The sequence below is a fragment of the Haemaphysalis longicornis genome, unplaced genomic scaffold (assembly GCF_048455015.1).
Source record: "Haemaphysalis longicornis isolate Haplotype H1 unplaced genomic scaffold, Haemaphysalis longicornis Haplotype H1 scaffold_9, whole genome shotgun sequence".
NCBI classification, from domain to species: Eukaryota; Metazoa; Arthropoda; class Arachnida; order Ixodida; family Ixodidae; genus Haemaphysalis; species Haemaphysalis longicornis.
In genome coordinates, this window is record NW_027526460.1 from 153,499,245 (window position 1) to 153,525,276 (window position 26,032).

General features: G+C 46.2%; 1 protein-coding gene across 2 annotated transcripts in view; it reads left to right on the forward strand.

Moving 5' to 3' along the window:
• Positions 1 to 26,032, forward strand: part of LOC144151955 (beta-hexosaminidase subunit beta-like) — a 96,541-nt gene that overhangs the window by 26,240 nt on the left and 44,269 nt on the right. The window contains exons 5-9 of one of the 2 annotated variants that reach the window (XM_077683142.1): positions 11,913 to 11,981; positions 13,283 to 13,332; positions 19,178 to 19,288; positions 21,636 to 21,734; positions 25,219 to 25,360. In XM_077683142.1, the coding sequence (XP_077539268.1) occupies positions 11,913 to 11,981; positions 13,283 to 13,332; positions 19,178 to 19,288; positions 21,636 to 21,734; positions 25,219 to 25,360 (471 nt within the window). The remainder of the gene's footprint in view (positions 1 to 11,912; positions 11,982 to 13,282; positions 13,333 to 19,177; positions 19,289 to 21,635; positions 21,735 to 25,218; positions 25,361 to 26,032) is intronic. The other variant, XM_077683143.1, reaches the window with a different exon arrangement.

Sequence of the window (26,032 nt, forward strand, 5' to 3'; positions counted from 1 at the left end):
AGTCGAGCGGTCGAGCGGCTGCAGCCTGGCTGTTGTGTTCGGAGGCAGAAACTTGAGCTCGATGTTGTCGCGCTCGCAGGTGGTTTGCTTGGCCGAGCAGTTATCCATGAGAAGGCAAGGGTGACGCTCCGACGCCCCGGCTTCTGTACCTGTCTGGTTTCGGCCAAGGCACTAAGCGACCGCGGAAATCGGGGGTGCAGCGACCGCCGAAGAGCACCTTCCAGCTCGTGCGGTGTTTCCCAATGTTTCCCAATGTCGGGAAAAATACCGTTCGAAATAAACGTACGAATTCCTATACTTTTACACAGAATTTTCAAGGGGGTAATTCATGAGTTCGATGTAGACAATAATTCGATATACCCGTGTTGGATATATCCGTGTTCGACTGTACAAGCTTCGCTTGCAAAAAGAGTGACATACAAGACAGGGGAGCCAATGACTGCACGACTTTCGGAGCGCAAGGCCTTTACAGGTGTCTCTTGGTGTTCTTGCTCCACGCTGGAGAGCTTCTAGCATCCACAGTGCTTTGAGGCGCGAGGATAGAGCGAAAGCCCCGTCCGTACAGCTAGCACTTTTTAGTGAGTGATAACATAGCTAATATGGACCGATTTTCATTTTTTAGGCCGGATTACGTTTCTTGCATAGTACTCCATTGGTGTCATGTCTAGAATTTCAGCCTTAAAGGGGACCCTGTTTAAGTCCCCTTGAAGGCTTTGAGATACCAAGTCATTTGGGAATGTATTACACCGTAAGCTCTGAAGTTTGCAAGCGGGGGCTGTTAAAGAAATTGGGCCATATCAGGTGGGCGAGAGTGATTGCCGACTTAACACCGGCACGAACATTTCATTTCAAGCAATCGGAATTCACTCGATTAATTTCTTGCATTATTCAGACCCTGTTACGTAAAGAAATTTAGCAGAAATGTCACATCCAAAGGTCCTATGTATAAAAATGTTTAATCGCATCACTAACGCCTTCAGTGTTGATGCAGATGGCTGGAAGTCCTGTTGGAAGTCCTGGCTGGAAGTTTTTAATATGCGTGTAGTGTTATCAAATCGATCAGAACTGGATATACCGATGGAAATTGAGCATTTAAAACGGGCTGATGCTTATTTATTTGTTTATTTATGTACGTATGTTTTATTTTTTTATTTATTGAGCTACCCTAATGGCCAAAAAGCATTACATAGGGGAGTATTGCACATCAAACAAAAAACTGTATACAAATCACATGTGTCAAATGATTTCATGGTGAAAAACCAGTACAAAGATAAATGGTGTAAACAAAGTACAAGAGAATATGGATACAGAACTGCAGCGGATGTTCATTTTCTAAAAACACTAACAGGGCACTCTGGAACGTGCACAGCTGGGTTAGGTTTGCCACACTGGCAGACAACACATTCCACTCGGCAATACTAAGAGGTAATGGTGAATTTTCGTATTTGTTAGTTTTTGCGAATATGGGCCTGAATTTATGCGCATGATCGATGCGTGCTGATACGCAGGTTGCTGAATGAACATGACTGCTTGAAGGCAATGAACAGTTGTGATAAAGAGCATGGAAAAATGGTAACTGACCGTATTGTCTTCGGATTGCAAGAGGCGGAAGTTTGAGGGACGCTTTTATTGTCGAAACACTGGTATAGCGGGAAAGAATAAACCGAGCAGCTTTGTTCTGTACTGACTCGAATAAGGCTAGTAGATATTCCCGATGCAGGTGCCATATAATAGAAGCGTATTTTGTTTATTTATTTATTTATTTCTATTTTTAATTAATTTATTTTATTATTTGCCCTCTATGCCCACCGACACCAAAGAGGCAGTTGGCACATACATATACTACAAAAAATAAAACTACAGCAGAAAAATGGCAATCAAGTAACATCACATTATTCAGTTGAACTAAAGGCTGCATGCAAATAAAATTTGTGACAGCAGCTTTAAACAAAACAGCATATTGTATGCCCACAATTTCCTAAGGAATACAATTCCAACATACACAAGTATTTGGCAAAAAGGAGTCCTGAAAACACCTCAGGCGTTTATTGTTTCGAAATGAGCCAGATCAACCTAACGCGAATTTGAGAAACAAACGCTAGTTTGTTACCGGACCTAAATGCAATCCCGTCAAAGGCATTATATTGCCGCGAACCATGTATGGGTTTGTTTATTTATTGTTTGTTTTTACTGCCGGGCCACGCCGGGCTGTGTTATCTGCGTTCCAAACGAAGCGCGTCTTACATTCTTTACTGTTATGCCACACGGGCTATCACATTCAGATAAGCAGACTGTGTCGCCCTGACGTCACTAGCCGAGAATAATCTTCTGTGATCTACAATGTTCTGGATGTGAATCGACGGTTCCAGAAATACTTGCGCCGAAAGAGAAAAGCCTGCAGAGCAGACGCCGCGGCATTCGATTCGACGACACTCGCCTGTGCAATTCACTTTGTTGACCGCTGCTTCGCCACTTTTGTATTCTTTCGAGTTGTGAGGGAAGCACAAGTTCGCTCCAATAAACTTGTTTCTCCTTCAGGACAACTGCGTCGTCCTTGGCTTCGTGACATCGGGTGGAGGTGCGGGGTACTAAGCCTTTATGCTCTCTACGACATCGGGAAGCCGCCAATCCAGTCCAACCAGAGAAAGCCGCTGACTCCAAGGATTGCTACCCGAGTTAGGTCTTCTGCCAGAAGGGCCCAAGAGAAGGAACGCTGCAACCAACACCAAGGTGGAAGAAACAACGTCGCCAATCGTCCTGCAGCAGCTCCGAAAACCGCCATCGTTCCGGGGAGCCCCCGCTGAAGACCCCGAAGAATGGTGGGAGAAGCTGGAGCGCGTCCGCATCTTCAACAGGTGGGACGACGAAGAAACTTTCCGTCATGTATTCTTTTACTTAGAAGATGTTTCTCGAACTTGGTTCGAGAACCAAGAGAGCTCTTTGACCGACTGGACTGAATTTAAAAGGGAGTGCGTTAACACCTTCACTACCGTGGTAAGAAAAGAGCGAGCTGCGCTTTTGCTTGAAACTCGAACGCAGCACCCCAAAGAAGGGGTCGTGATCTTCGTTGAGGAGATGAAGCGACTTTGTCGCCGTGCGGACCCCGAAATGACCGAAGAAAGGAAGCTCAGGTTTCTAATGCGAGGAGCGAAGAAAGAGCTTTTTGCTTGTCTAGTCCGTAACCCGCCGAAGACGGTGGCGGAATTCGCGTCTGAGGCGGCCGCGATGGAGAAGACGCTAGAAATTAGAACGAGGCAGTACGATCGCCCTGTCAACGCACTGTCCTCGGTAACCATCGGTGCCGCAACTGTAAGCTCCGATACAATGCGCGAGACCATCCGAGCAGTCGTCAAGGAGGGGCTTCAGAAGCTTTTTCCAACGACGCCACAACCTCAAGTGGCTTTGCTGACTGACGTCAACCGAGAAGAGGTTCAACAGGCGCTAGGGACTTCTACGCCTTCAGAAGCACCCCATCAGCCCCAAGCGATGACCTACTCCGCAGTTCTTCGTCAACCCCGACCTGCTCCAACCCGTCGTCAAGAGGCCGAGCCATACCGCCGTCCAATGCCGCCCGCCCGACGCCCTGTAGACCAATACCAGACGACAAGGAAGACCGACGTGTAGCGAACGCCCCATAATCGCCCGTGTGCTACCACTGCGGAGAGGCCGACCCAGATATACCGTCGCTGTCTCTACAAGAGGCTCGGTTTGCGATGGTTCTCCGTCGACGCCCCACGTCCCCGATACGGCCAGCGCCCTGCTGAGATCGAAGAATACCTCTCCAACACCAACCGAGGACCAGCCAGCTTCAACCGTTCACCGTCGCCCTACCCGTATCAGTCACCGAAGCGCCGCAGCACTACTGACTTCTCACGTTTAAGGTCCCCCAGCCCACGCGGGGGAAACTAAAAGCAGCAACTTCGGGGCGTAAAGTTGCACAACGGCGGAAAAATGAAATCCTGCCAACGACGCAGCGACTCGTTAAAGACCATGATTCACAACTTGCCCCGACCCCGACGACCCAATCTAACCCTGACGTGACTCCCGACCACGAGGACAGCAAAACGGCGCGACGTGTACCCGACACGACCGAACCTGCCGATGAGAATACAACGAAGACCACAACGCACAGTGCCCTACCGTCAACACGCACAAGCCGAGATACGACGCCACAACGCACCCGGAACTCGAAGAAGGCAGCGTCAGACGTTCAGCTGTCCATGGACGGCTTTGAAGTTGTCGCCCTCATAGATACGGGAGCCGACTACTCAGTCATGAGCGCACCTTTTGCGTCTACGCTGAAGAAAGTTATGACTTGATGGGAAGGTCCACACATTCCCACAGCAGGAAGCCACCTCGTGACGCCAAGTGGAACGTGCACATCGTGCGTCACCATACACGGCACAACTTACTCTGCGGTGTTCGTCATTTTGATCAACTGCTCCCGCGACGTACCGTAAAAACCCGCGTATAATACGAGGTTTTTTTCTCAATTTTACTATGTACAATTTGTGCCTCGTATTATATGTGGATCCCAAAGTTTTCAGCCGAAAATTTGCACTTTCGGTTTTGGTTTCAGCGGAGGGTGGGCCATCTTGCAGTTGCGGTGAGCTGGCTGCTGCTTCTCTCAGCCAGCGCCATTTTGATTGTTTTGACCACGCGAAGGATCGGCACGTTCACCGCAAGTCTATCACGATATGTTGGGTGCACGAAGGCAGCATTCAGCGGCAATTAAAAGAAAAGTTATTTTATGTGCCAAGACCATCAGGAATTGCGCCGCAGGACGGCAGTTCGGCGTCACCGAAGGCAGCATCCGCGGGTGGAGAAAGCAACTGGTGCTTGACTGGATAAAGTCTGTGTGGTGTCGGCGGCCTGGAGCACTGTTAGGGGTTCCGGTCAGTGGTCGTGTTGGACGCCTTTCGCTGCCACCTGGCTGATTCAGTGAAGAAGTTGTTGCGCGAACCCCGCACCGAACTCATTGTCATTCCAGGAGGAATGACATCCCAGCTGCAACCGCTAGACGTTTGCATCAACAAGCCTTTCAAAGACTGCATCAGGTCCTGCTACCAAGAGTGGATGAGGTCAGGAGACCCGTAAGTGACAGCTACCGAATGGCTGATGCGGGCCTCTCCAGCGGAGCTTTGTGGCTGGATCGCGGATGCGTGGGCCAGCATCCCAGAGGAGCTCGTCAGTCGCTCTTTTAAGAAATGCGGCATCTCGAACGCCCTTGATGGCACTGAGGACCCCTTTCTGTGGGAAGACATTTCCAACAAGGCGACTTCCGGAGACAGCGGCAGCGAACTTGACGATGTCTGAACGGACGTCGGGAGACAGTGCCAGCGAAAACTGACAATGACTGAAGGGTTGAAGGGTAACTGCAGTGCAAATAAATGTTTTCTGTGCTCTTTACCTCGTATTATATGCGGATGAAAACTTTTTTTCTGATTTTGCTGTCCCCGAATTACACCTCGTATTATACGCGGGTTCGTATTATACGCGGGTTTTTACGGTAATTTTTGGAATGGACTTTTTGACGTACAACGGTGCAATAATTGATCTACAGGCCAAGTCCATAACGTTTTCCTACGATCACTCCATGACGCCGTAACCGAACCCCGAACACCGCGCTGCTTTAAGGATCGCCGATGATCATGTCACCCTCCCACCCCGCGCCAGCTTGATAAGCGTCTCCTGTGAAGATGCGGTTCCTGACGTCGACGCTATCGTAGAGGGGGACCAAAGGTGGCCCCTCGACCGCGGTGTCTCCGTTGCAAGAGGCATTGCGCGCTTTACGAAACGCCAATCCCAAGTTTCGGTCACTAATTTCAGCGAGGAATACCAGCATTTAAACAGGGGCGCTGCAATTGCGTTCCTCGAAGAAACGCAAGAAGCAAGTGACGTGATCGCGGTTGCCGACTTTGAACGCGCACCCGAAGATACCTTCAAGCTTCCGAATCCCTTCGACGTGAATCCGGTGTTACCGCAAGAAGAACGGAAGAAATAATTGGATTTGCTCCATTGCTATAGAGAGTGTTTTTCGTCGAACTCAAGCCTACGTCAGACACCTCTAGCGGAGCACCGAATAATAACCGGAGATGGAGCCCAACCTACCCGACAGTCACCGCACCGCGTCCCTTCACACGAGCAGGAAGCCATCAGGACTGAAGTCGACGACATGCTCAGCGAGGACATTATACAGCCATCAAAAAGCCCCTGGGCTGCGCCGATCGCACTCGTGAAGAAAAAGACGGCACATTAAGGTATTGCGTGGACTACCGGCGACTAAACAAAATCACCAAAAAGTACATGCACCCGCTCCCCCGAATCGACGACGTCCTCGACCACCTCTGCCACGCGAAGTACTTCTCATCGATGGATCTGAAGACCGGCTACTGGCAAATTGAAGTGGACGAAAGAGACAGAGAGAAGACTGCATTTATAACCCTGAACGGCATATACGAGTTCAACGTGATGCCGTTCGGGTTGTGCACGGCGCTAGCAACGTTTCAACGAGTCATGGACACGGTGCTAGCTGGCCTGAAGTGGCACACCCGCCTCGTATACCTAGACGATGTTGTGGTATTCTCCCGTACTTTCGACGAACACCTTTCAAGGTTGCAGTCTGTACTCGAGGCCACCCGTACGTCGGGATTAACGCTGAAGCCTGATAAGTGCCGCTTCGCGTACGAGAAACTCAAGTTTTTGGGCCATGTCGTCAACGCCGCGGGAGTCCCGCCTGATCCGGCGAAAACTTCCGCCATAGAGAACTTCCAAAGACATAAAGATAAGAAGTGCGTGCGGAGATTTCTCAGACTATGTGCATACTACAGACACCGTCGCAAACTTCGCACGGCTTGCAGAGCCACTTACCGGCTTGACGAAAGATAGCACCCCTTTCAGCTGAGAAAATGCCCACGAAACAGCCTTCTGTGAGCTGAAACAATGCCTGCAAACCCCACCTGTGCTCGCGCATTTCGACGAAAACACCGAAACGGAAATGCACACGGACGCCAGGGATATAGGCTTGGAGGCCGTCCTCGTACAAAAGCAAAGCGGGTGCGGGAAAGTAATCGCCTATGCCAGCCGTTGTCTGTTCAAGGAATAAAGAAACTACTCAGCCTCTGAGAAAGAGTGCCTCCCGATTATATGGGCCATTTCAAAATTTCGCCCATACGTGTATGGAAGACCATTGAAGGATGTGACATACCACCATGCGCTGTGTTGGCTCGCCACTTTGAAGGACCCCTCTGGCCGTCTTGGTAGGTGGAGCTTGCGCCTGCAAGAATTCGACGTTACAGTAGTCTATAAATCCGGTGGGAAGCACTCCGACGCCGACTGTCTGTCCCGTGCCCCCATCGACCCCGTTCTACGCGTCATGACCGACTACCTCCAAGGATGCAACGTCGCCGTGTCCAGGGCCTTCAAACGCAACTTACCTGCATTCAGACTGAAAAACTCCGTCCTCGTGAAGAAGAATTTCAGCCCCGGAACGAGAGCGAATTATTTTCTTGTCATCCCGGCAGATCTTCGTGACGACATTTTTGAAGCGTGCCACGACGACCCGTCTTCCGGAAATCTCGGCACAGCTCGCACAATTGGGAAAATCAAGATGAAGTACTACTGCCCCGCCTTGCATCCGACGTCACCCACTACGTCCGGAGCTACCGTGACTGCCAGCGACGAAAAACGCCACCGACGAGACCCGCCGGACTTCTGCAGCCGATCGGCGTCCCATCTAGGCCCTTTCAACAGATTGGAATGGACCTTCTAGGCCCGTTCCCTACATCCCGATCCGAGAAGAAGTGGATTTTTGTAGCGACAGACTACATGACGCGCTACGTAGAGATCGCCGCTCTTGCGAGGGGGACTGCACAAAAAGTCGCAAAGTTCTTCTTAAGCCAAGTTGTGCTGCGACATCAAGCCCCGGAAGTCCTAATCACAGACCGCGGAACGGCCTTTACTGCGGAGCTGATGCAAGGGATATTACGCTACAGCAACACGGATCACCGACGAACGACGGCGTACCACTCCCAAACGAACAGACTAACGGAACGCCTGAACAAGACAATCGCGGATACGCTGTCAATGCACGTCGACGTTGAACATAAGACCTGGGACGAAGTGCTACCGTATGTTACCTTTGCTTACAACACGGCTATCCAGGAAACTACGCAGATGACGCCGTTCGAGCTTGTCTACGGAAGACCGCCGACTACGATGCTCGACGCAATGCTTCCGCACCTAGAAGACGACGACCTCAACACCGACATCCAAGGATACCTTCAGCGTGCGGAGGAGGCCCGCCAGCTTTCTCGAGTTCGTACAACGGACCAGCAGCTGGTGGATGCCGGGCGCTACAACCTCCGACGCCGAGACGCTGGGCATCGTGTGTGGGTTTGGACTCCCATCCGTCGACGCGCACTAAGTGAAAATCTTGTGCGACGGTATTTCGGACCCTACCAGATTCTACCACTTGACGGGCAACTTATCTACGAGGTGATCCCCGATGGTGATAACGGAACATCACGACGACGCACGCGGCCAGTCGTCCACTTGGTTCGCTTGAAACCTTACTATGCAAGATGACGGACTTTTTTTGTTGTTCGTTCGGACTGTCTTTTATTGTAGCATCGGGTCGATGCACCTTTACAGGGGGGGGGGGGGGGTAATGCGCGAACCATGTATGGGTTTGATTATTTATTGTTTGTTTTTACGGCCGCGCCACGCCCAGCTGTGTTATCTGCGTTCGAAACGAAGCGCGTCTTACATTCTTTACTTTTATGCCGCACGGGCTATCATATTCAGTTAAGCAGACTGTTTCGCCCAAACGTCACTAGCCCAGAATATTCTTCTGTGATCTACAATGTTCTGGATGTGAATCGACGGTTCCAGAAACACTTGCGACGAAAGGTAAAAGCCTGCAGAGCAGACGCCGCGGCATTCGATTCGACGACACTCGCCTGTGCAAGTCACTTTGTTGACCGCTGCTCCTCCCACCTGTGTATATTTTTGAGTTTTAAAGGGAGCACAAGTTTGCTTCAATGAACTTGTTTCTCCTTGAAGACAACTGCGTCGTCCTTGGCTTCGTGACATTATTATATATTCTACAAGTCAGCTAGGCGAAGTTTATGGCCACAAAAATTAGGCCGTGAATTCGAGCAAAATTGGGGTGATGAGTTCGAATTTAGCTCATATTGAATTGATACACTCAAGTTGATGCGGCATTCTTATGAAAACTTTACTTAAATTCACTCTCAGGCATGGCGCGATGGAGATTTGGTGGTAAATGCACTGCAAATACGGAACAGGGCTTAAACACCCCAAAACTATACCAGCAGAGCAGGCTAGTCCTCTTTTGGACTACTCGGAGCTCCTTTCAATTTACTCACTAGAATAATTTTTGGGGCCACGCCTGAAGGCCCTTATGAACTAAACAAGCCCTTCATTGCTTTGCAATGAATTTCCAAAACGTTGTCATGTCGTCTCTTTCACCTTAATTATGTGGTTTGTACTGTCAGATGGAGAGTTCGGGGGGATTTGTAAGCGGCGGCTATTAATTAGGTACTAAAATGGTAAATATCGGAGAAAAAAATAAATATAACTACACGTATTTTGTAGGGACGTGTGAGGCCAAATGAAATCATTGTTGGACATCTCTGTTTCATTTCGTTCACTTTTTCTTATATCCAATTCATGATTGACAACTGGGGTCAGATATTTCGTCGATCTCCTGATGGCCCCATGAATTCATAATAATGTACCTCCGAAAAGCAGCAACAACTTCCGGAAACAGCCACGAAACCGTCTAAACAGTCTAGCCAAAATCAAACTCCTATTGGGCACATGGATTTCGCTCCGCTCCTGTTGACACGTGAAACCGCAAGATCTGACTCATATTCGATACGAACTAAGATCTGCGTACACGTTTTCGGGGCGTTATCTCAACTATTTTCTTTTCACCTCTTTTTTGGAGGAATGTTGCCGAATTTTTCTTGTCAGTGCGCTTTTATCCGGCTCAGTTTCGGTTTCTGAATCTGGCTCATATCGAAAAAAACACCTTGCTTAGCCTGCGCTGATAGAATCCTCACTCTGTGACGATGATCAATGCACGTGGAAGCGTAAGTTGGCGGAGATATTATTCTAGTGCAGGGCTGAGTACGCGTTGTTGTAGTAAATTTGATGAAATTTACACTGCCGGAACACTTTCCTGCGAAGATACAGGGGTGAAATGGTAGTGTTCTTTACATTGATGTGACGCTGGAAGTGCGTTGGTAACAAGAAGGAAGCGTGATGCCTGATTTTGCATTCTTTCTAATAGGCGATTCATGAACACTGTCCCAAACAGATACTGCATATTCCAATTTGCTACGCAGCAATACCTTGTAAAATAAGAGTGTCAGTAAAACGGGCGCCTGATTAAAATTTCTTCGAAGGTAGCCTACAAACCATTATCTATAGAATCCTTTTTTTTCTTTGGGGTATCTGCCTCAGAGTATTAAAGTGCAAGGGCTCCTGAGCGTCCAAGTTCACACAGAAAGGAATTTCAGCAACGACAACCGTTTGAGGCCACCTGATTGGCGGACAGAGCGAAATTCTCTATACGCGCTTCTATTTCTGAATGCTTCAGGGAGAGGGGAGTGATAGATAATCAATTCACTGATCAATTTTATAGATGGTTGGCGCGTTGTTATTGAGGCCACTCGGTGAGAATCCCACGATGGTGTTACGACACAGGAGAGGAAGCTTTGATAAACATGTTTTATTTATTTATTTTTTTATTTATTTATTTATTTATTTATTTATTTATTTATTTATTTATTTATTTATTTATTTATTTATTTATTTATTTATTTATTTATTTATTTATTTATTTATTTATTTATTTATTTATTTATTTATTTATTTTTACATACTGCAGCCCAATTGGGCTATCGCAGGAGTGGGTTGGTACATAGAATGCAAAACAATTTTCTGCACAGAATAACACAGATAAAAACACAACACATTGAAATTCACTTATTCATAAAGTATAGACATAATAGATAATAAGTGCAGCAAGACATTGAAATTATGCAAAACTGACATAACGCAATCAATTTAAATTCTGAAGAAATTTTTCCAAAGGCAATGACCTAATTTCACCTGGTAGTAGATTCCATTTTTCAATTGTTCGCGGGAAGAAGCTGTACTTAAACAGATTAGTTCGTGGATGAAAAGTTGCAAGGTTGAATTTGTGGCTATTTCTAGTACACTTAAGTTTATCGGGCGACAAATAGCTGTTCTCTAATGAGTAGCGCGGAGTATTCGTAAGAATATGTAAAAGTTTAAGACATTCCCGTTCACGTCGCTCCGACAGCGGTTGTAATTCTAGTGTAGCAAGGTGGGATGACGGCGAAAAGCTCCAATCGAAGGGGCGAAAAATAAAACGAATGGTTTTTTTTTTCTGAACAGATTCGAGTGTGTTAATTTCAGGTACTTTATAAATGAGCGTTTTATATGTGATTAATTTCGTTTCGAGTGGAGCTTCCCCCAATGTACGGTTTAGGTAGCCTAACTTTTTTAGAGCTTTGTTGCATGTATAATCAATGTGCCTTGACCAAGAAAAGGTAGGCGTGAAAATGACGCCCAGGTACTTATGTTTTTTTTTGTTTTTTTTTTGTGAGCTCTAGAGATTTAGGCGTGAATGTATCTGCATTTTGGTGGTTTTCAATGGACGTAAGTGACGTTATTAACTGCGGTTATAAAATATTCTTCAAAGATTTGACATGTTCTGGTTTGACCTGTGGCGGAGCTAACGCACACCCTTCTTGCGCTCAATTTGTATTTTCTTGCGTGCTCTGACTACTGAGAGAATAACCATACATACGCACACGCAGTGGAATGAAGTTCGCCTTATCGTCTAACTCACGCAGATGTGTTGAGCATACCGGCCGTAGGCGACGCCGCGCTCACTGCCGAAACTGTCTGGGGCGCGCTTAGAGGTAAGTTAACGCTCTACGATTTGCTTTGTTTGAACTTGGCGCTTAAAAACATTCGGTATGCTTTAGACGGCGCTCAAAACAAAACTATGATCCTTATCAACCAAAAATTCCGCTTGTCGATTGTAAACCTAAATAATAAAAAAAGGATGCGACACAGGTAAAGCCATTTTGCCTGGAGCGGTATAACCCTAGTGAGGTTTCAAATTTGTTGGTTCCCCGGGCCTCGATTGAGGAAGAGCCCAAGGAAAGAGCCCAAGGGAAGAGCCCAAGTTTCCGGACTACGGTAACTTTTGCGGGCGGGTCTTGAGGGCGATGACGAAATCCTAGAAGATGTAGCAAAAGTGACTCGCTTGAGACAACTCGAAGGTGATGCGCACCAATTGAGCGACTTCGGCCACGACACTCTGCCACCGCGGGATCCGTTTAGTTGCTCGCTGCGCAGCCGTAAGCTTTACTTCTGAAGCGAACCATTGAACTCCAACTCTTTCTCTCTCGCTTAGGGTGAGTGAGACCTCCGTCCATCCAGAATTTGCCTAGCTGGATTGCTGACACAAAAGCGCTTCTTTCTTGGAAAGTTCGGATTTATTAAATGTCGCCATCTCTCTCGATAGGGGGCGCCTCCGCAGCTTTTTCAGCCGCGCAGAGGAGACCGTAGGGTCTGAAGAGACAGCTGTCACTCCAAGCCTTCTAGCCCAACAAATTAGCTACCAAAACGAATGGTCCGAATGTGCGTAGGTAAGGTGCCGCTACAAGGACGTTGTGAACTCAGTGGGGGGGATGGAGGTGAGGGGTGCGACGAAGCATGCCTGGCCAAAGCGCGCGTAGTAGCGTAACACGGTTAGTCCAAAGAGGGGTAGGGTCCATTCTGCGATGAAAATGCTTACCACATCAGTTTACAAACTTTTCTTGTTCAATTAATTTTTATTTCTAGCGTTAACTAGTTCTATTTATTGCAGTTTGTGGCATACTGTTTTGTAAAACACCCTAAATAACAATTGATTTTGGTTTAAGAACTTTGAGATGGCGCTGGGTGCAACAGTTCTCTGCGGGAACGCCTGTGCTCCACATAATCATTTGTATTGCAAAAGCGGCCCGCACTCCCCATTGGTTTTTCCGCCGCCCGACACACCTTTATCTTCTAGTACACTGTAACTTCGTGGCCAAGGTGTGGTGGCTGCGCGCACATTCCCTCCCTCATTCATATAGGTCATTATTTTTCGAAAGTTTGTTCATGTCAGTGATCGAGCTAACTGGCATGGTAAATACTAGCTCGAGTCATTGTTATTTTATTGTCTGCCTAGGTCTGGAGACATTTAGCCAAATGGTACAGGCACATCCTTTGGCGAGATATGTGAGTACCCTGTTTTCGTTTCTCCTCCACTTAGTCCATGTAGCGTTGATGAACGTGTATGAAATCTGTGAGGGAGGCCTTCTGAGTTGCATACGGAGGTATGAGGGCTCTTTCTTTGGCGTGGCTGAAAATGTTTTGATTAGGTGGAATACCAGCGTTAAGTTGATTTCGTACCTTCTATGCTTAATCATCATTCGCGGTTATTCCCGTTCGTCACAATTGCAATGCAAAAGTACATTGCGCTTATTCTTTTCTGCACTAAGTTACAAGTAAACCAAATGCATGATGTATTTTTCATTTATTTAGTATGCCGTGTAGGCACAAAAAGTAGAGGTAATTGGTTTTTTTTTTCTATTGTTTTTATCTACTAAACGCTCTGAAAATTTGCAGCTTCTTCATTTCTGGTTGCATGGACAGGACTCGGTAAACGCACTCTGCCAAAGCCACAAAAATTCATTTCAGTTGCAGTGTCAATTGTTAACCACTACAAAATCTCAACGACAATAAAACTGGGGAACACAGCTCGGTGTACCGAAGTACAGCGAAGTCCTATCGGGGCAAAATTTATGTAAATGGAGCCACAAAAATTCCCTCAGCTTTTACTGGGGCGATAGCCAGTGAGGAGCTAGGGTGGTGAAAAGCAAGGCATATAAAACTAGTGGATGAATAGGAGAGTATATGAGACAAATAAATGATTGTGTACGAATAACAAAAATTACGTGCCCCTCTTTAACAAAATGATAATGGTTGCATGCAAAGCTTTTTCGTGATGCATTCCTTGGTTTTCGTCCGAATTTGAACTTTGACCGCTGGATGGTTTAAAATTCGACTCGTTCAGCTTTCGCTTTGACTCGCACGCAATTTGTACTTGTGATGGCGGCGGTTTGGCTTCGGCCTTTCGCCATTTTATTTCGCACGAAGAAAGTTTCGTGTTCAGCCATCGCCGTCGTTAGACTGAGAGGTGCATGGTTGCCGGAATGGTGTAATCGGATAGACGGCAGATTCATAACCTGAGCAGCTCAGGTTTGATTACGACCATTCAAGCGTTTTTTTATATACTATTGTTTCATGGGCTACATAAAAGCAGAAATTTCGGTCTGTCTGTCTGTCTGTTTGTCTGTGTGTGACTCGATTCAGCCACCCGGCCAAAGTTAAACAGAAGCTTCGCAATAGTCTTATATACTAACAGCCAAACCTAAACGTCTAAGACCGGTGTCAATGTTCATAGTTGTCAGCATTGTTAAAAAAGAACAGGACATCACCCAAATATAAGAGATAAAATCAAGACAAAAGTAATATTTACAGTGTTCCTCTTTTTTTAAAAAAAATTATCGATGCTTGGTTTTTTTTTGCGATCAAATAAAATACTACATCAACTGCAGAAAACCGTCACCTGCTGTTGCCCGCGCTCCTGGCGGCATTTAGGAAATCCAACGGCAACAGCAACGAAAGATTCCACTAGATGTGTTCCACGTTCCGCTTGAAACTTTAATGGAGTAGGGAAACTTGGGGCCGTATTCTCGACTGCATAAATTGCCGGCGATTTGCCGGAAGTCTTGTTTGATTGACTTTCAACTTTGGTCACGTGCTTCCGGTTGACAAAGCGGTTGTGTGTGTTGTCATCACTTTAACGTTTTATGAGGTTTACGGGCGCCAATTCTAAAGTTTGCGTTATTTCTTTTTACTGAAAGCGCATAATTCTTGGCCGCCACTGAAAAACCAGACTAAAAGCACTAGACATGACAACGTAGGCCTGCCTTTGCTATTCAACAACAATAATGCCTGAATTACACGCCTTCTCTGTGATTGGCTAAGAAGGCATGATGTAATTTGAACAGTTGGCGGGAACGATTACACCATGCATTGGAAACTTCAGGCCTCGTAAAAGTTACGTAATGCTACGTACCAGCTTGAAAATGTCGGCTGTTTTTGTCGCAAAATACAAGCAAAATAGGGCGAAAAATTCCCCGTCGTTCAGCGCTGCGAAATTTCCACCAATTTGAGGCAGGCGCAGTTTCGCATGCACGCTGTTTAAAGCAAGTTTCCTACAGAAACAAATTATAGTTTCAACTGCTTCCTAGTCAGCGATCATGGAGCATACAAAAAACGTGCAGTATTTTGCTTTTATGTTTGGCAATAAAATAAAAATTATTTGTTTGGCGTAACTGCAACATAAGAGGGCAGTACAAACCTCTCCATGACAAAGAGAACCCAATGCATGGCATTTGTCCACACTCGTCCTAGTAAGCTGTTGGGTCACATGATCGAACTCAAGAGAAAAATAACAAAGAAAACGGACTCTTTGGTTCATTACAGCGCTGATTGAAGTCGAGATTGATGAATGAGTGAATCGGCGACATCGGTGCGCTCCGCGGTTATCAGGCGTAGCGTTACGCTGCTCTTATGTGTCATAGAAGCGATGGTCGCGGTCGTCTTTTTCTGTGATCACGCCATAAACTTGTAACATAACAGCAGACAATGCTGTGGCGGCGGTGGCGTCAGTAAAGGGGATAACGCAACAAAGCTTGAATTGAAGCAGAGAGCTCAGCTATGTTACTAAAAGTGATGATAACGCTTCAAGGCTTGCATTGAAGGAGAGAGCCCAGCTATGTTACTAAAAGCGATTGAAAGAAATAAATAGATGCGGTAAAAAATTGTGTGATGTTCTTTAGCTTAACATCCGCCTTTTGCTCGCTTTTGGATCAACGTTACTCGATCGCCTTGTGGTGCTGATGCCAATTTTGACCTCCAGAACTGTGTTTTCCTTGTCAGCCTCAGCTACCGCCTTAATTTTTATAGTACATTCCAAGTGTTTTTATATCTTTCTTGTACAATATTTGATAGAGTGGTTGCGACCTTTATGAGTGAATCCTCAAATTACACTGCATGTCGTAATAGCCATAGGTGCCGCACGTCACTAATTGCTTACGTAGTGCTTACACAAAAAATTGCGGGCAATTCACCATGGTTGCCGACAATTTGCCAGAAGTTTTTTTCTGATTGGCTTTCAATTTTTTTCACGTGCTTCTGGTTGACAAAGCGGTTGTGTGTGCTGTCGTCATTTTGACGTGTTATGATGTTTACGGGCACCAGTTCCGAAGTTTTCCTTATTTCTCTTTACTGAAAGCGCATAATTCTTGGCCGGCAATGAAAAACCAGACTAAGAGCACTGGACATGACAACGTAGGCCTGTCTTTGCTATTCAACAACAATAATGCTTCTAAAACACGCCCTCTCTGCGATTGGCTGAGAAGGCCCGACGTAATTTAAACAGCTGGCGGGAAAGATTACGTTATGGATTGGCAACTTCAGCCTGCGTAAAAGTGACGTAATGCGAAGTAACAGCTTGGAAATGGCGGTAGTTTTTGTCGCAAAATACAAGCAAAAAAATGCCGAAAATTGCGGCACGGCGACATGCCCGCCAATTTGCAGCACGCACAGTTTCGCATGCGCGCTGTTTAAATCATGTTTCCTAACGAAACAAATTATAGTTTCAACTGCTTCCAAGTCAGCGATCATGGAGCATACAAATAACGTGCAGTATTTTGCTTTTATGCTTGGCAATAACATTAAAATTATTTGTTTGGCGTAACCGCAACATAAGATTGCCGTGCAAGCCTCTACATTTGTCCACACTCGTCCTAGTAAGCTGTTGGGTCACATGATCGAACTCAAGAGAAAAATAACAAAGAAAATTGAAGTCGAGCTTGACGAATGAATGAATCGGCGACATCGGAGCGCACCGCGGTTATCAGGAGTAGCGACTCGCTGCTCCTATGTGTCATAGAACCGATGGTCGCGGCCGTCTTTTTCTGTGATCACGCCATAAACTTGTAACATAGCAGCAAACGATGGCGTGGCAGCGGTGGCGTCAGGGAAGGTGATAACGCAACAAATCTTGCATTGAAGCAGAGATCCCAGCTATGTTACTAAGAGCGATTGAAATAAATAAATAGATACGGTAAAGAAACTGTGTGATGTTCTTTAGCTCAACATCCGCCTTTCGCTCACTTTTGGATCAACGTCGCCTTGTGGTGTTGACGCCAAATTTGACCTCCAGAAATGTGTTTTTCTTGTCAGCCTCAGCTACCGTCTTAATTTTTAAAGCACATGCCACGTGTTTTTATCTTTTTTGCACAATATTTGATGGTAGCGATCTTTATGAGTGGCTCGTCAAATTACACTGCATTTCGTCATAGCCAGAGGTTCGGCACGTCACTGGTTGCTGATGTTGTGCTTACACAAAAAACATGCCCGAACTGCCGGCATTTTGTGCAGTCGAGAATAGGCCCCTGGTTCTATAAACGTTGTAGGAGGGTGCGTCGATTCACGCGCGTCGCCGCCGCTGGCATCGACGCACCGGAGTTGGAGCAGTGGAACGCGGCAAATTGAAATGGACTAGAGCAAATCTCTAGCGTGTTATCTTGGGAGGAACAAGACGGGAGAGGAACAGCATGAGCAGTGAGCGAAAGACAAAGGAAAGCATTTATTTTGCAGGGGCGCCAGTCGACTGTCGTCTATCGTTGACATTTGCAGAGGCAGGAGTAGATACGCGGTCTTTTTTCTTTTCTGGGGTGTTCCCACGGTCATTATCATGCTCAGAAAAAGTTGGCTTTCCTGTTGTATGATTTCGACTCGACGTACGCCATTTGTGAATCATAGAAAGCTTTGCTTTAGTGAGTGAGGTCGCCGTGAATAATATCCAACAGCTTGCCAAACATGGCCGTAACCTAAGCCGGGAACGTTCTATACTTTGCCTTATTTGCTCACGGGTATCTTCTAAAAGCGTCCGCCAAGCTGTGCTTGAAAACACAATAGCACCATGGAATTTGTTTTGCCTTCATAGCGCGAAAGTTCCCCTATACCGAAAAGAAATTCAGATAGGCTATACGGCGTTACGGATGTCTGCAACTTTTCATTTGCTTTCATGTCACAAACGTGTAGCCATATTCAGACGAATAAACAACATTCTGCAGGCTTTTCTAGATTATTTCAATTAAGAAGACGAAAGCGACGCATCATTTACTACTTCAGCCAAATCAATAAGACATCTTGCTAGATTCAACCAGAAGCATCGCGTCACCTCATGCATTGCCGTATTACGAAGAAGAAATATTATGGAAGAGATGACCTCGTAACGAAGATGGGGTAATGTTCCTGTAAAACACCTGAATTGCGATCACCAATCTACGAAATAAAGAAAGCCCTGCCACAGGTCTCAGAGAGCGCATGTTCCACCATATGATGCGATTATATCACAATTTTAACCAACCACTAGTAGAAACTCCCTAACGGCGTTTTCATACAAGTCGGTGCTTTTGTTTCTATTTGAAGGAAGATGGGACCCTTCTGTGGCCATTTTAAAAAAAAATGCTGGCCATTTTTAAAAAAGTGGCCATTTTAAAAAAAAAATGGGGACTAGATATAGCTATGCCTACATGGCTAATAACATGTTCGCTGGAACTAAACCGTTATATATTTAAATAGGCAAATATTCCGTTCTAATGGACATAAATAGGTTGCGTTATGCTTACCGCGGCGGCAAATATTTTTCCGGTACCTGTTCGCCAAACAGCAGCATACCTCAGTGGAATCATTTCTTTTAGCGGGAAAGCTTGTTATTGTGTTGGCATGTGGAATGACGAACAATACCCAGGTTTCTTTTTTGCATGGGATATGGACTGCTGTGCACCTTGATAATTTTTTTTTTGTTTTTGCCTGGTGGAAAGAAAAATGCCAGAGTGTTCACACCGCGGTGAGAAAAATCTCGGTGGGATCATCGAGCCACCTGTGTATCAGCACCAAGAACGCCAGCTGCTCACGCCGTTGCTTTTTGCGTGTGCAGGGCATTATCAACTGCGCCGAAGTGCAGGACTTTCCGCGCTTTTCTTACCGCGGCGTCCTTATCGACACGGCCCGGCATTTTCTTCCCGTGCCAGTCATCAAGCAGAACCTGGTGGGTGCTCAGTAGATTTGTTACTAATGCCATCTAACAACGAAGTACACTCGAAAAAAACACAAATATAATCACTTGTTTTTGCTTGGCGCCAAGGTGGCCATATGCTGCCTCGATACCAGGACCGCCGTACAGGGTGGAAGCACCCTTTCAACGGTCCCGTCCCGCCGCTATTGGGTCAGCGTGCTCCACACGTTGTTCTTTTCGTTGTCCACAAGACATGATTCAAAGACATGATAACATGATTCAAACTTCGCCAGTAAACCGAGTTGCAGCGATAATTTTAGCGTGGTTTTGATACAATGACTTGCTGCGGAGGCGAGCGAGTGACCCAAAATGGTGGCGCCAGCGTATGCGTATTGTTCTTTTTGTGCCAAAAGACCCAGCAACGCGCAAAGGATAAGACGACTTGGCCAGTAAACCGCGTGGCAGCGATGATTTTAGCGCTGTTTTGATACAATGACTTGCTGCGGCGGTGAGCGAGTGACCCAAAATGGTGGCGCCAGCGCATACACGTCTCCACCCGGTACGGCGGACGCGTGAATCGCGGATCTGTAGCGGAACCCTTCACTGCCCGTGAATTGAGGCGCCCTATGCGGCCACAAAGCGAAGCAACACCACTAATGTGTTGTCTAGCTACCCTGATGATAACGACCAAGATGCTCGCTACCTTTCCTTTGGCTGCTCTAGTCACCGGCCTTTTAAACTTCGATTACAACAGCGTTTTATGGCGTCAGCTGTCAGTATACCGTGATCAAGGTGCTGGGGCGGGGCGCGTGTGTTGGGATGTCGTTATAGTGAATTGGCAACCACCTTCCAAGTTGTAATGGGAAGTCGTGGCTGGGGGAGGCACGCGTTCGTTCATTTATTCATTTATGTACACCGACTTCACCGCCTTTTTCATAGAAGAATTTCCCGAACGTGAAGAGGCAGGGGGGACTTGAAAAGTAATTTTAATAGCGGCATTTCACAAAACGGTGCATACCTAAAAAATACACATTGGCATATAAACGTAAGTTCCCATCAAATGCAGGCGGATTAGGACATTATCACATGCAGGTTTTGGCAAACAGAAATATGGCATTAAAATATGACAACGTGCAGAGCTATTTACGCACACCAAAACATGGCAGTTAAATATATCTAGAGCGCGAAGCCACGTAGGCGACTTCGGAAATATACAAAAACACACAGGTGAAAAAGTTAGAAAGATCAGTCCTTAGTATTTAGGCACTTGGTAAGGCTCATTAACAGAACTCGTTATGGAAGGCGGCGACAGCTAACGTTATACTGTACCCGACCGCTGAGATAGTTGTTGGTCGAAAGGGCGTTGACTGTAATGTATTCTGTTGAGTGGGGTTAGAACAGCTATTTTTCTGGGGGTCTGTAAGGTAGCAAGATACAGGGAAGGCTTACCGTTCGTGGCAGTCGTATACCGGTTGTTGTTTCCACTGATGATGGGCACGTTTGACGGCTTACTTTTGACGCCTGTGGAGTAGTTGCCGTACGCGTAAGAGATCGGTGACGGTCGCACTATTTCCGTATGTAGGAAGGCAGCTGTTGCCTCAATCTAGTTGCTTACAGATGCGTTATCTGTGCCTGCACCCGCCTGGTTGTGGTAGCGTGGTTGGCGAGCGACTCGCGGAATAGTGTCCTGCGTTCTGACGACGACGAGCCAAGCGCCAAACGTAACGGGTTTACTGCATGGCGAGAAGAGAAAAGCGATGTTACTGGACGCAGAACATTGGCGTGCTTCAACATGACAAGCGGAACAGATAGAGAAACGTTGTCCGTGGAGAACAAAGACCCACTTTCTCGGCGCGCGTAAGTGCCCAGAATCCCGAATAGTAAACGGGGGTGCAGAGTGTTGTGCACGACACCAGAAGGTGCACAAACAGAAAGCTACTCCCACTGATATTTAGGGTTTTTCCGGAAGCCGGTGCACGCTGTGTCGTATAAAAGGTAGGCGGAAATGGGGGAGTCCACAGGACGGCCGCTGTTTGCAGAAGGCTTGTCAAACACTCCCGTGCTGTATGCATGACTCGCATGCCCCTACCGACCATGCGGCAGTCAGGCTCCGGCTTGTACTAAGGTGAAGCTCTTTTTTTAACTGGCTTTACTGCCACTCATAAAACGTCCCCGCAATGCACAATACTTGTAGCCGGCGTATTCGTGAATACAAGGCAACGGCGAATCACCCCGCGTCAATTCGTTGCACCCTCCGTAAACGTTTACGAGTGCCGACAGCATTTCGTCTGCTCACGTTGTTACTTCTAGCTCCGTTTGAGTTACTTCAACGTAATTTTTCGAAGAAAATGGGAGTAATGTTTTCTCATTGGCACTGCAGGATGCCATGGCGTACAACAAGTTCAACGTCCTCCACTGGCACATCGTGGACGACCAGTCTTGGCCAATTCAGATGAAACGTTTTCCAAACCTGACGGAGGTGAGGATATCTTCCTTCGTCGCCTTGTACCTATACGCATGGCCTTCTTACCCACGTAAAGATGATAAGAAAACATTATCATCATCGTCATCAACAACCTACCGAGGTTCACGGCAATACGAACGCCTCTCCCACTAACCCCCAACACCCCCTGTCCTGCGCTGCTAGAGAGCACAGTTTACCTCCCAATTACCGTACTTTTCCCTCCATCGTGTTATTGGCCTTACCTTTCTGGACCGGTGTCTTGGTATCCCTTCTGTTAGCCTGGTTGTCAAACAGTTGTCATTTCTTCGCACTACGTGGTCAGCCCGAGTACTTTTCTTTTTTTTCTTTATTTCACCTATGATATCGCCTACTCTAGTTTGTCCGCTGACCCAGGTAGCCCGTTTCTTCCTCCTATCATTCTTCGTTCCATAGACTGTTGAGCCGAATTAAGTTAGTTTTCCAGTTGTTTAATAAGGCGCCAAGTTTCATCTTCATGTATCATCACCGGCAGTATGCATTGGCTGTATATTATTCATTTGAGTGACACAGGTGTCTATCTTACTTTTCAGTATTTGGGAGTGCTTTCCGCGTGCAGTCCAGCCCATATCTATTCTTCGCCACATTTCTCTCGTTGTTGTCGTCAGCTCTGATCACATGTGCGAGGTAGTTATATTCTTGTGCATACTCCAGTGTTTCGTTACGTATGCTGAAAAGGATGCTATTGGCGTGTTTATTCCTCATTACTTCGGATTTATTCAACTTTATCATTATTGCCACGGTGGAGCTCCCAAATTGTTGTTCCTCAAGCACGTTTTGCAGGTTTTCTGCAGTTTCACGTAGCGAGACTGTCGTCTGCAAACCTCAAATCGCTCAAGTATTCTCCGTTTATCCTGGATCCTGTCTAATTTTTTCATTCAAGCGTTATGAATACCCCTCCAGACCTGCCGTGAAAAGTTTCGACGAGATCAGTATCTCTCCTGTCTTACTCCCTTTCGGATCGGAGATTTGTCGCCTTGCTTGGGTACGATTATCCTGTCCGTGCACACCTGATATAGGTATGTCATCTAGAAATACTATGTAGGCTTCCTTTATTTCCTGGTCTTTTAATGCCTCCAGGACGGCTGCGGTGCGTACAGAGTCCAAAGCTGTCTCATAGTCTATAAACGCCTCGTGAAGAGTCTTAGCGTACTTTGGGGATTTTATTTTATTGACGACATGGATGCGATCCATTGTTGAGTACACTTCCCTAAATCTAGCCGGCTGTCTGGGGTTTTGGCAGTCTACGTCGTCCCTGATGCGTTTAACGATTACTTTGGTAAAGAGTTAGCCAACAACTGATAGTAGGCTGACGAATCTGTAGATCTTAATGTTTTTAGTGTCTCCCTTCTTGTGATTGAAGTTATGCTGGCGTTTCCCCAGGCTATGGGCACTTTTTGAGTCCTTCAGCATTCAGAAATCGTGGACAAGCTTCTCACGAGCAACATGTCCTCCTTCCTTTAAGAGATGCACCGCTATGCCGCCGTCAACCACGGCCTTTGTCTTTTCATGTCCCTGAGAGCCTTTTCTACTTCCTCTTCAGTTATTTGTTGGAAATCTCTAGCTAAGCTTCTGCGCTCAGTAGTTTCTCAGTAGTTTCTGGAACGTAATCTGGAGTAGAATCGCTTTGATACGTTTATTATATCGTCCATGCTCTGCATCATGCTACCCTGCCCGTCTTTAAGTGGTATATGGTCTTTGCCAAGGAGTGGGTTCTATTAGTTGCTTTCAAGCCTCCTCGTATTTACAACGTTTCCTCTATGACTGCCATGTTTTATGAACAAATGTCATCTGTATCACTTGTGCAAATCAATTTTGACAGCTCTGCCAACTCAAATAGATCCGCTGCACTTAAAAGTTAAAAAATGTTCCGTTACTTCTTTTATTTTCTGAGTTACTTCGTCAGTTTCTTCCCTACACGGTGCTTCTTCCAGAGGTTCTGCTGATTGTTATTGCCGCTGTTAGGTTGTCTTTTAGCCTATCTACACTATCCTTGTTCTCCTTGCTTTGAAGTGCGAATTTGTTTTGTACAGTTATTTCACTCTCCTTTGTCCTTGCTCTTACTGACTTTATGCTGGGTTTGATACTTTTCAGGTGTTGTCTTCTGTTTCTTAAGGGATTCCACTTTACCTTAATCTATACCACAATAAAGGTATATAATATGTACAGCTGTAGACCCTCAAAATCAACTAAAGACGCTTGGCTTTCTTGGCCTACTCAAATGCGAAAATGTAACTCTGTATCGGTCGCTCGATTCAGCCTTGCGGCCAAAGTAAACACCATTCTTCAAAACAAGCATACATAGGGCGAAGCACTGGAAACTCCTCACACCTGGCATTCGTCATACATGCACTCCTTATTTGGAGCAGAAGACGACGTCAGGCACATTTGAGGAAGCACTTAGGCGTTAGACCCGGCATTCTTTTACTTCCTAATAAACGTGGGGTTCATTTTTACGGCAACAATTCAGGAGACGGCGCCTTCGATATGGAACACAAAAGGCCCGGGTTGTGCGATACAAAGAAAAGACAGAAAAAAAGAGGATGCGCGCTGTCGACGACAGATGGTACACGAGTAGTACGAAGGGGAGAAAATTGAATTGTATTAAAAAAAAAAACCCATTCATCGCGAGAGGAGCGAAAAACGGGGTTGGGTGGGATAGCAGAGGGGTGTGAGCGGATTGCTGAGAAGAGAGTTGCGTGGCAGGGGCGGTAGATGAGTATAGTCTTTCGACAAAGTTTGCAGTCGCGGAAGCAGATACGCGACCACTATTTTGTAAGAAATTCTTATATTAAAGGTGAAGTTTTCACGAGGAAGCATTTAGAGAGAGAAACATCTTTAAAGGGCAAGTGAAGTCAGCCAGGCTGGGCGCCTGACTTGCTACACTAAATGGGGGTGAAGGTGAGAAAGCATTTCCCGGTAGCTAGTCCAAGTATCAGGTGGTCATTAATGTGTAAGGCTGCCATGAGCACACCCCACAGAGTAGAAGCAGGACTTGGCTAAGAAATTCTATTAGTTGGACTATCAGGCGTTCTCACTCCTTCACTCGTGACGGTGTCCATGCGTCGATGTTAGGTACTTTTAAATGTTTCGGCAAGGACGTGACGTGAATGTTTTGGCAAGTTTCAGCAAGGCGAGGCAAGGCAAATGTTTCGGCAAGGACGTGAAATTTGATATTGGAAAAGGTCCAAAAACTTGGTACCTTTAATAATATTTACGTTAATATATGCGCTGTGAATAGACATACATCGCATTTGTATAGAGAAACTTCCGTAATCGGTTTTCGGATGAGAGCTGCACTCAAAACGCAATGTTCATACTGTCTAGAATTCATCGTTTCCTTTCAACCCGAACAAACCTAATGGGAATCTTCTAGGCTGTACTACTGAACACTTGTACCAATTAGAGTAGCAGTCTAACAGCTACAGGCACAACAGCGCCTAACCGTAGAGGCCCAATGCAGGTGGGCGCGTACTCCCGGCGGCACGTGTACTCCCCCGAGGACGTCAGCAGCGTGATCGAGTACGCCCGTTTGCGAGGAATTCGTGTCATACCCGAGCTTGACACGCCTGGTCACACGCAGGCGCTCGGAAAAGCATTTCCTGGTGGGTACAAATGCTGCCTTTTCGACACGGGAGCTGTACTCGTGTACCCTAACATAGCAGTTCACTTCCGCGCCCCAAATCTCTCAGAGCCTTCTACGAGGAGGCAAAACAAACATGTAACGATGCGAAAGTTGCGCCGTAGCGTATCTTGGCCGGAGAAGAAATATTGGGATTGCTTAGGATACATTAGGGAGGATCAAGCTGGATGAAAGAGACTTTAGATGCGCTATAGTTAAGTGAGCTAGATTAACGTGGGCTAACATAATTAGGGTAAATTAGGGGGATTGAAGTGCATTACAGAGAAGAAACATAGTTTGTACCTTTACCACGCAATAATTATGACATGCAGTCACTGTCTTATGTTCTTCCCCAACTACTGAACAAATTTGAAGCGCAAAACATTCACAGTGCTATTTTTAAAGAAGAAGTTTTCAGTGTTTTTTTCTTTGACGCACTCTCACATTTGATTTCTTTTGTTCTTCAACTAATCTTCATAACAGAAAAAAGCAAAACTGCAGAAAGGGGCTCCTTTTCTTTGTTTTTTTGCTTTATTTTCTTTCATTTTGCTATCATTGGTACGCAGATAGCAGGTCTCAATTTATTTTCGTGTGCGCGAGTCCAATTGTGTTCCTAGTTGCGTTTTTGATGTGTATTGTGTATTAGTTTCCACGA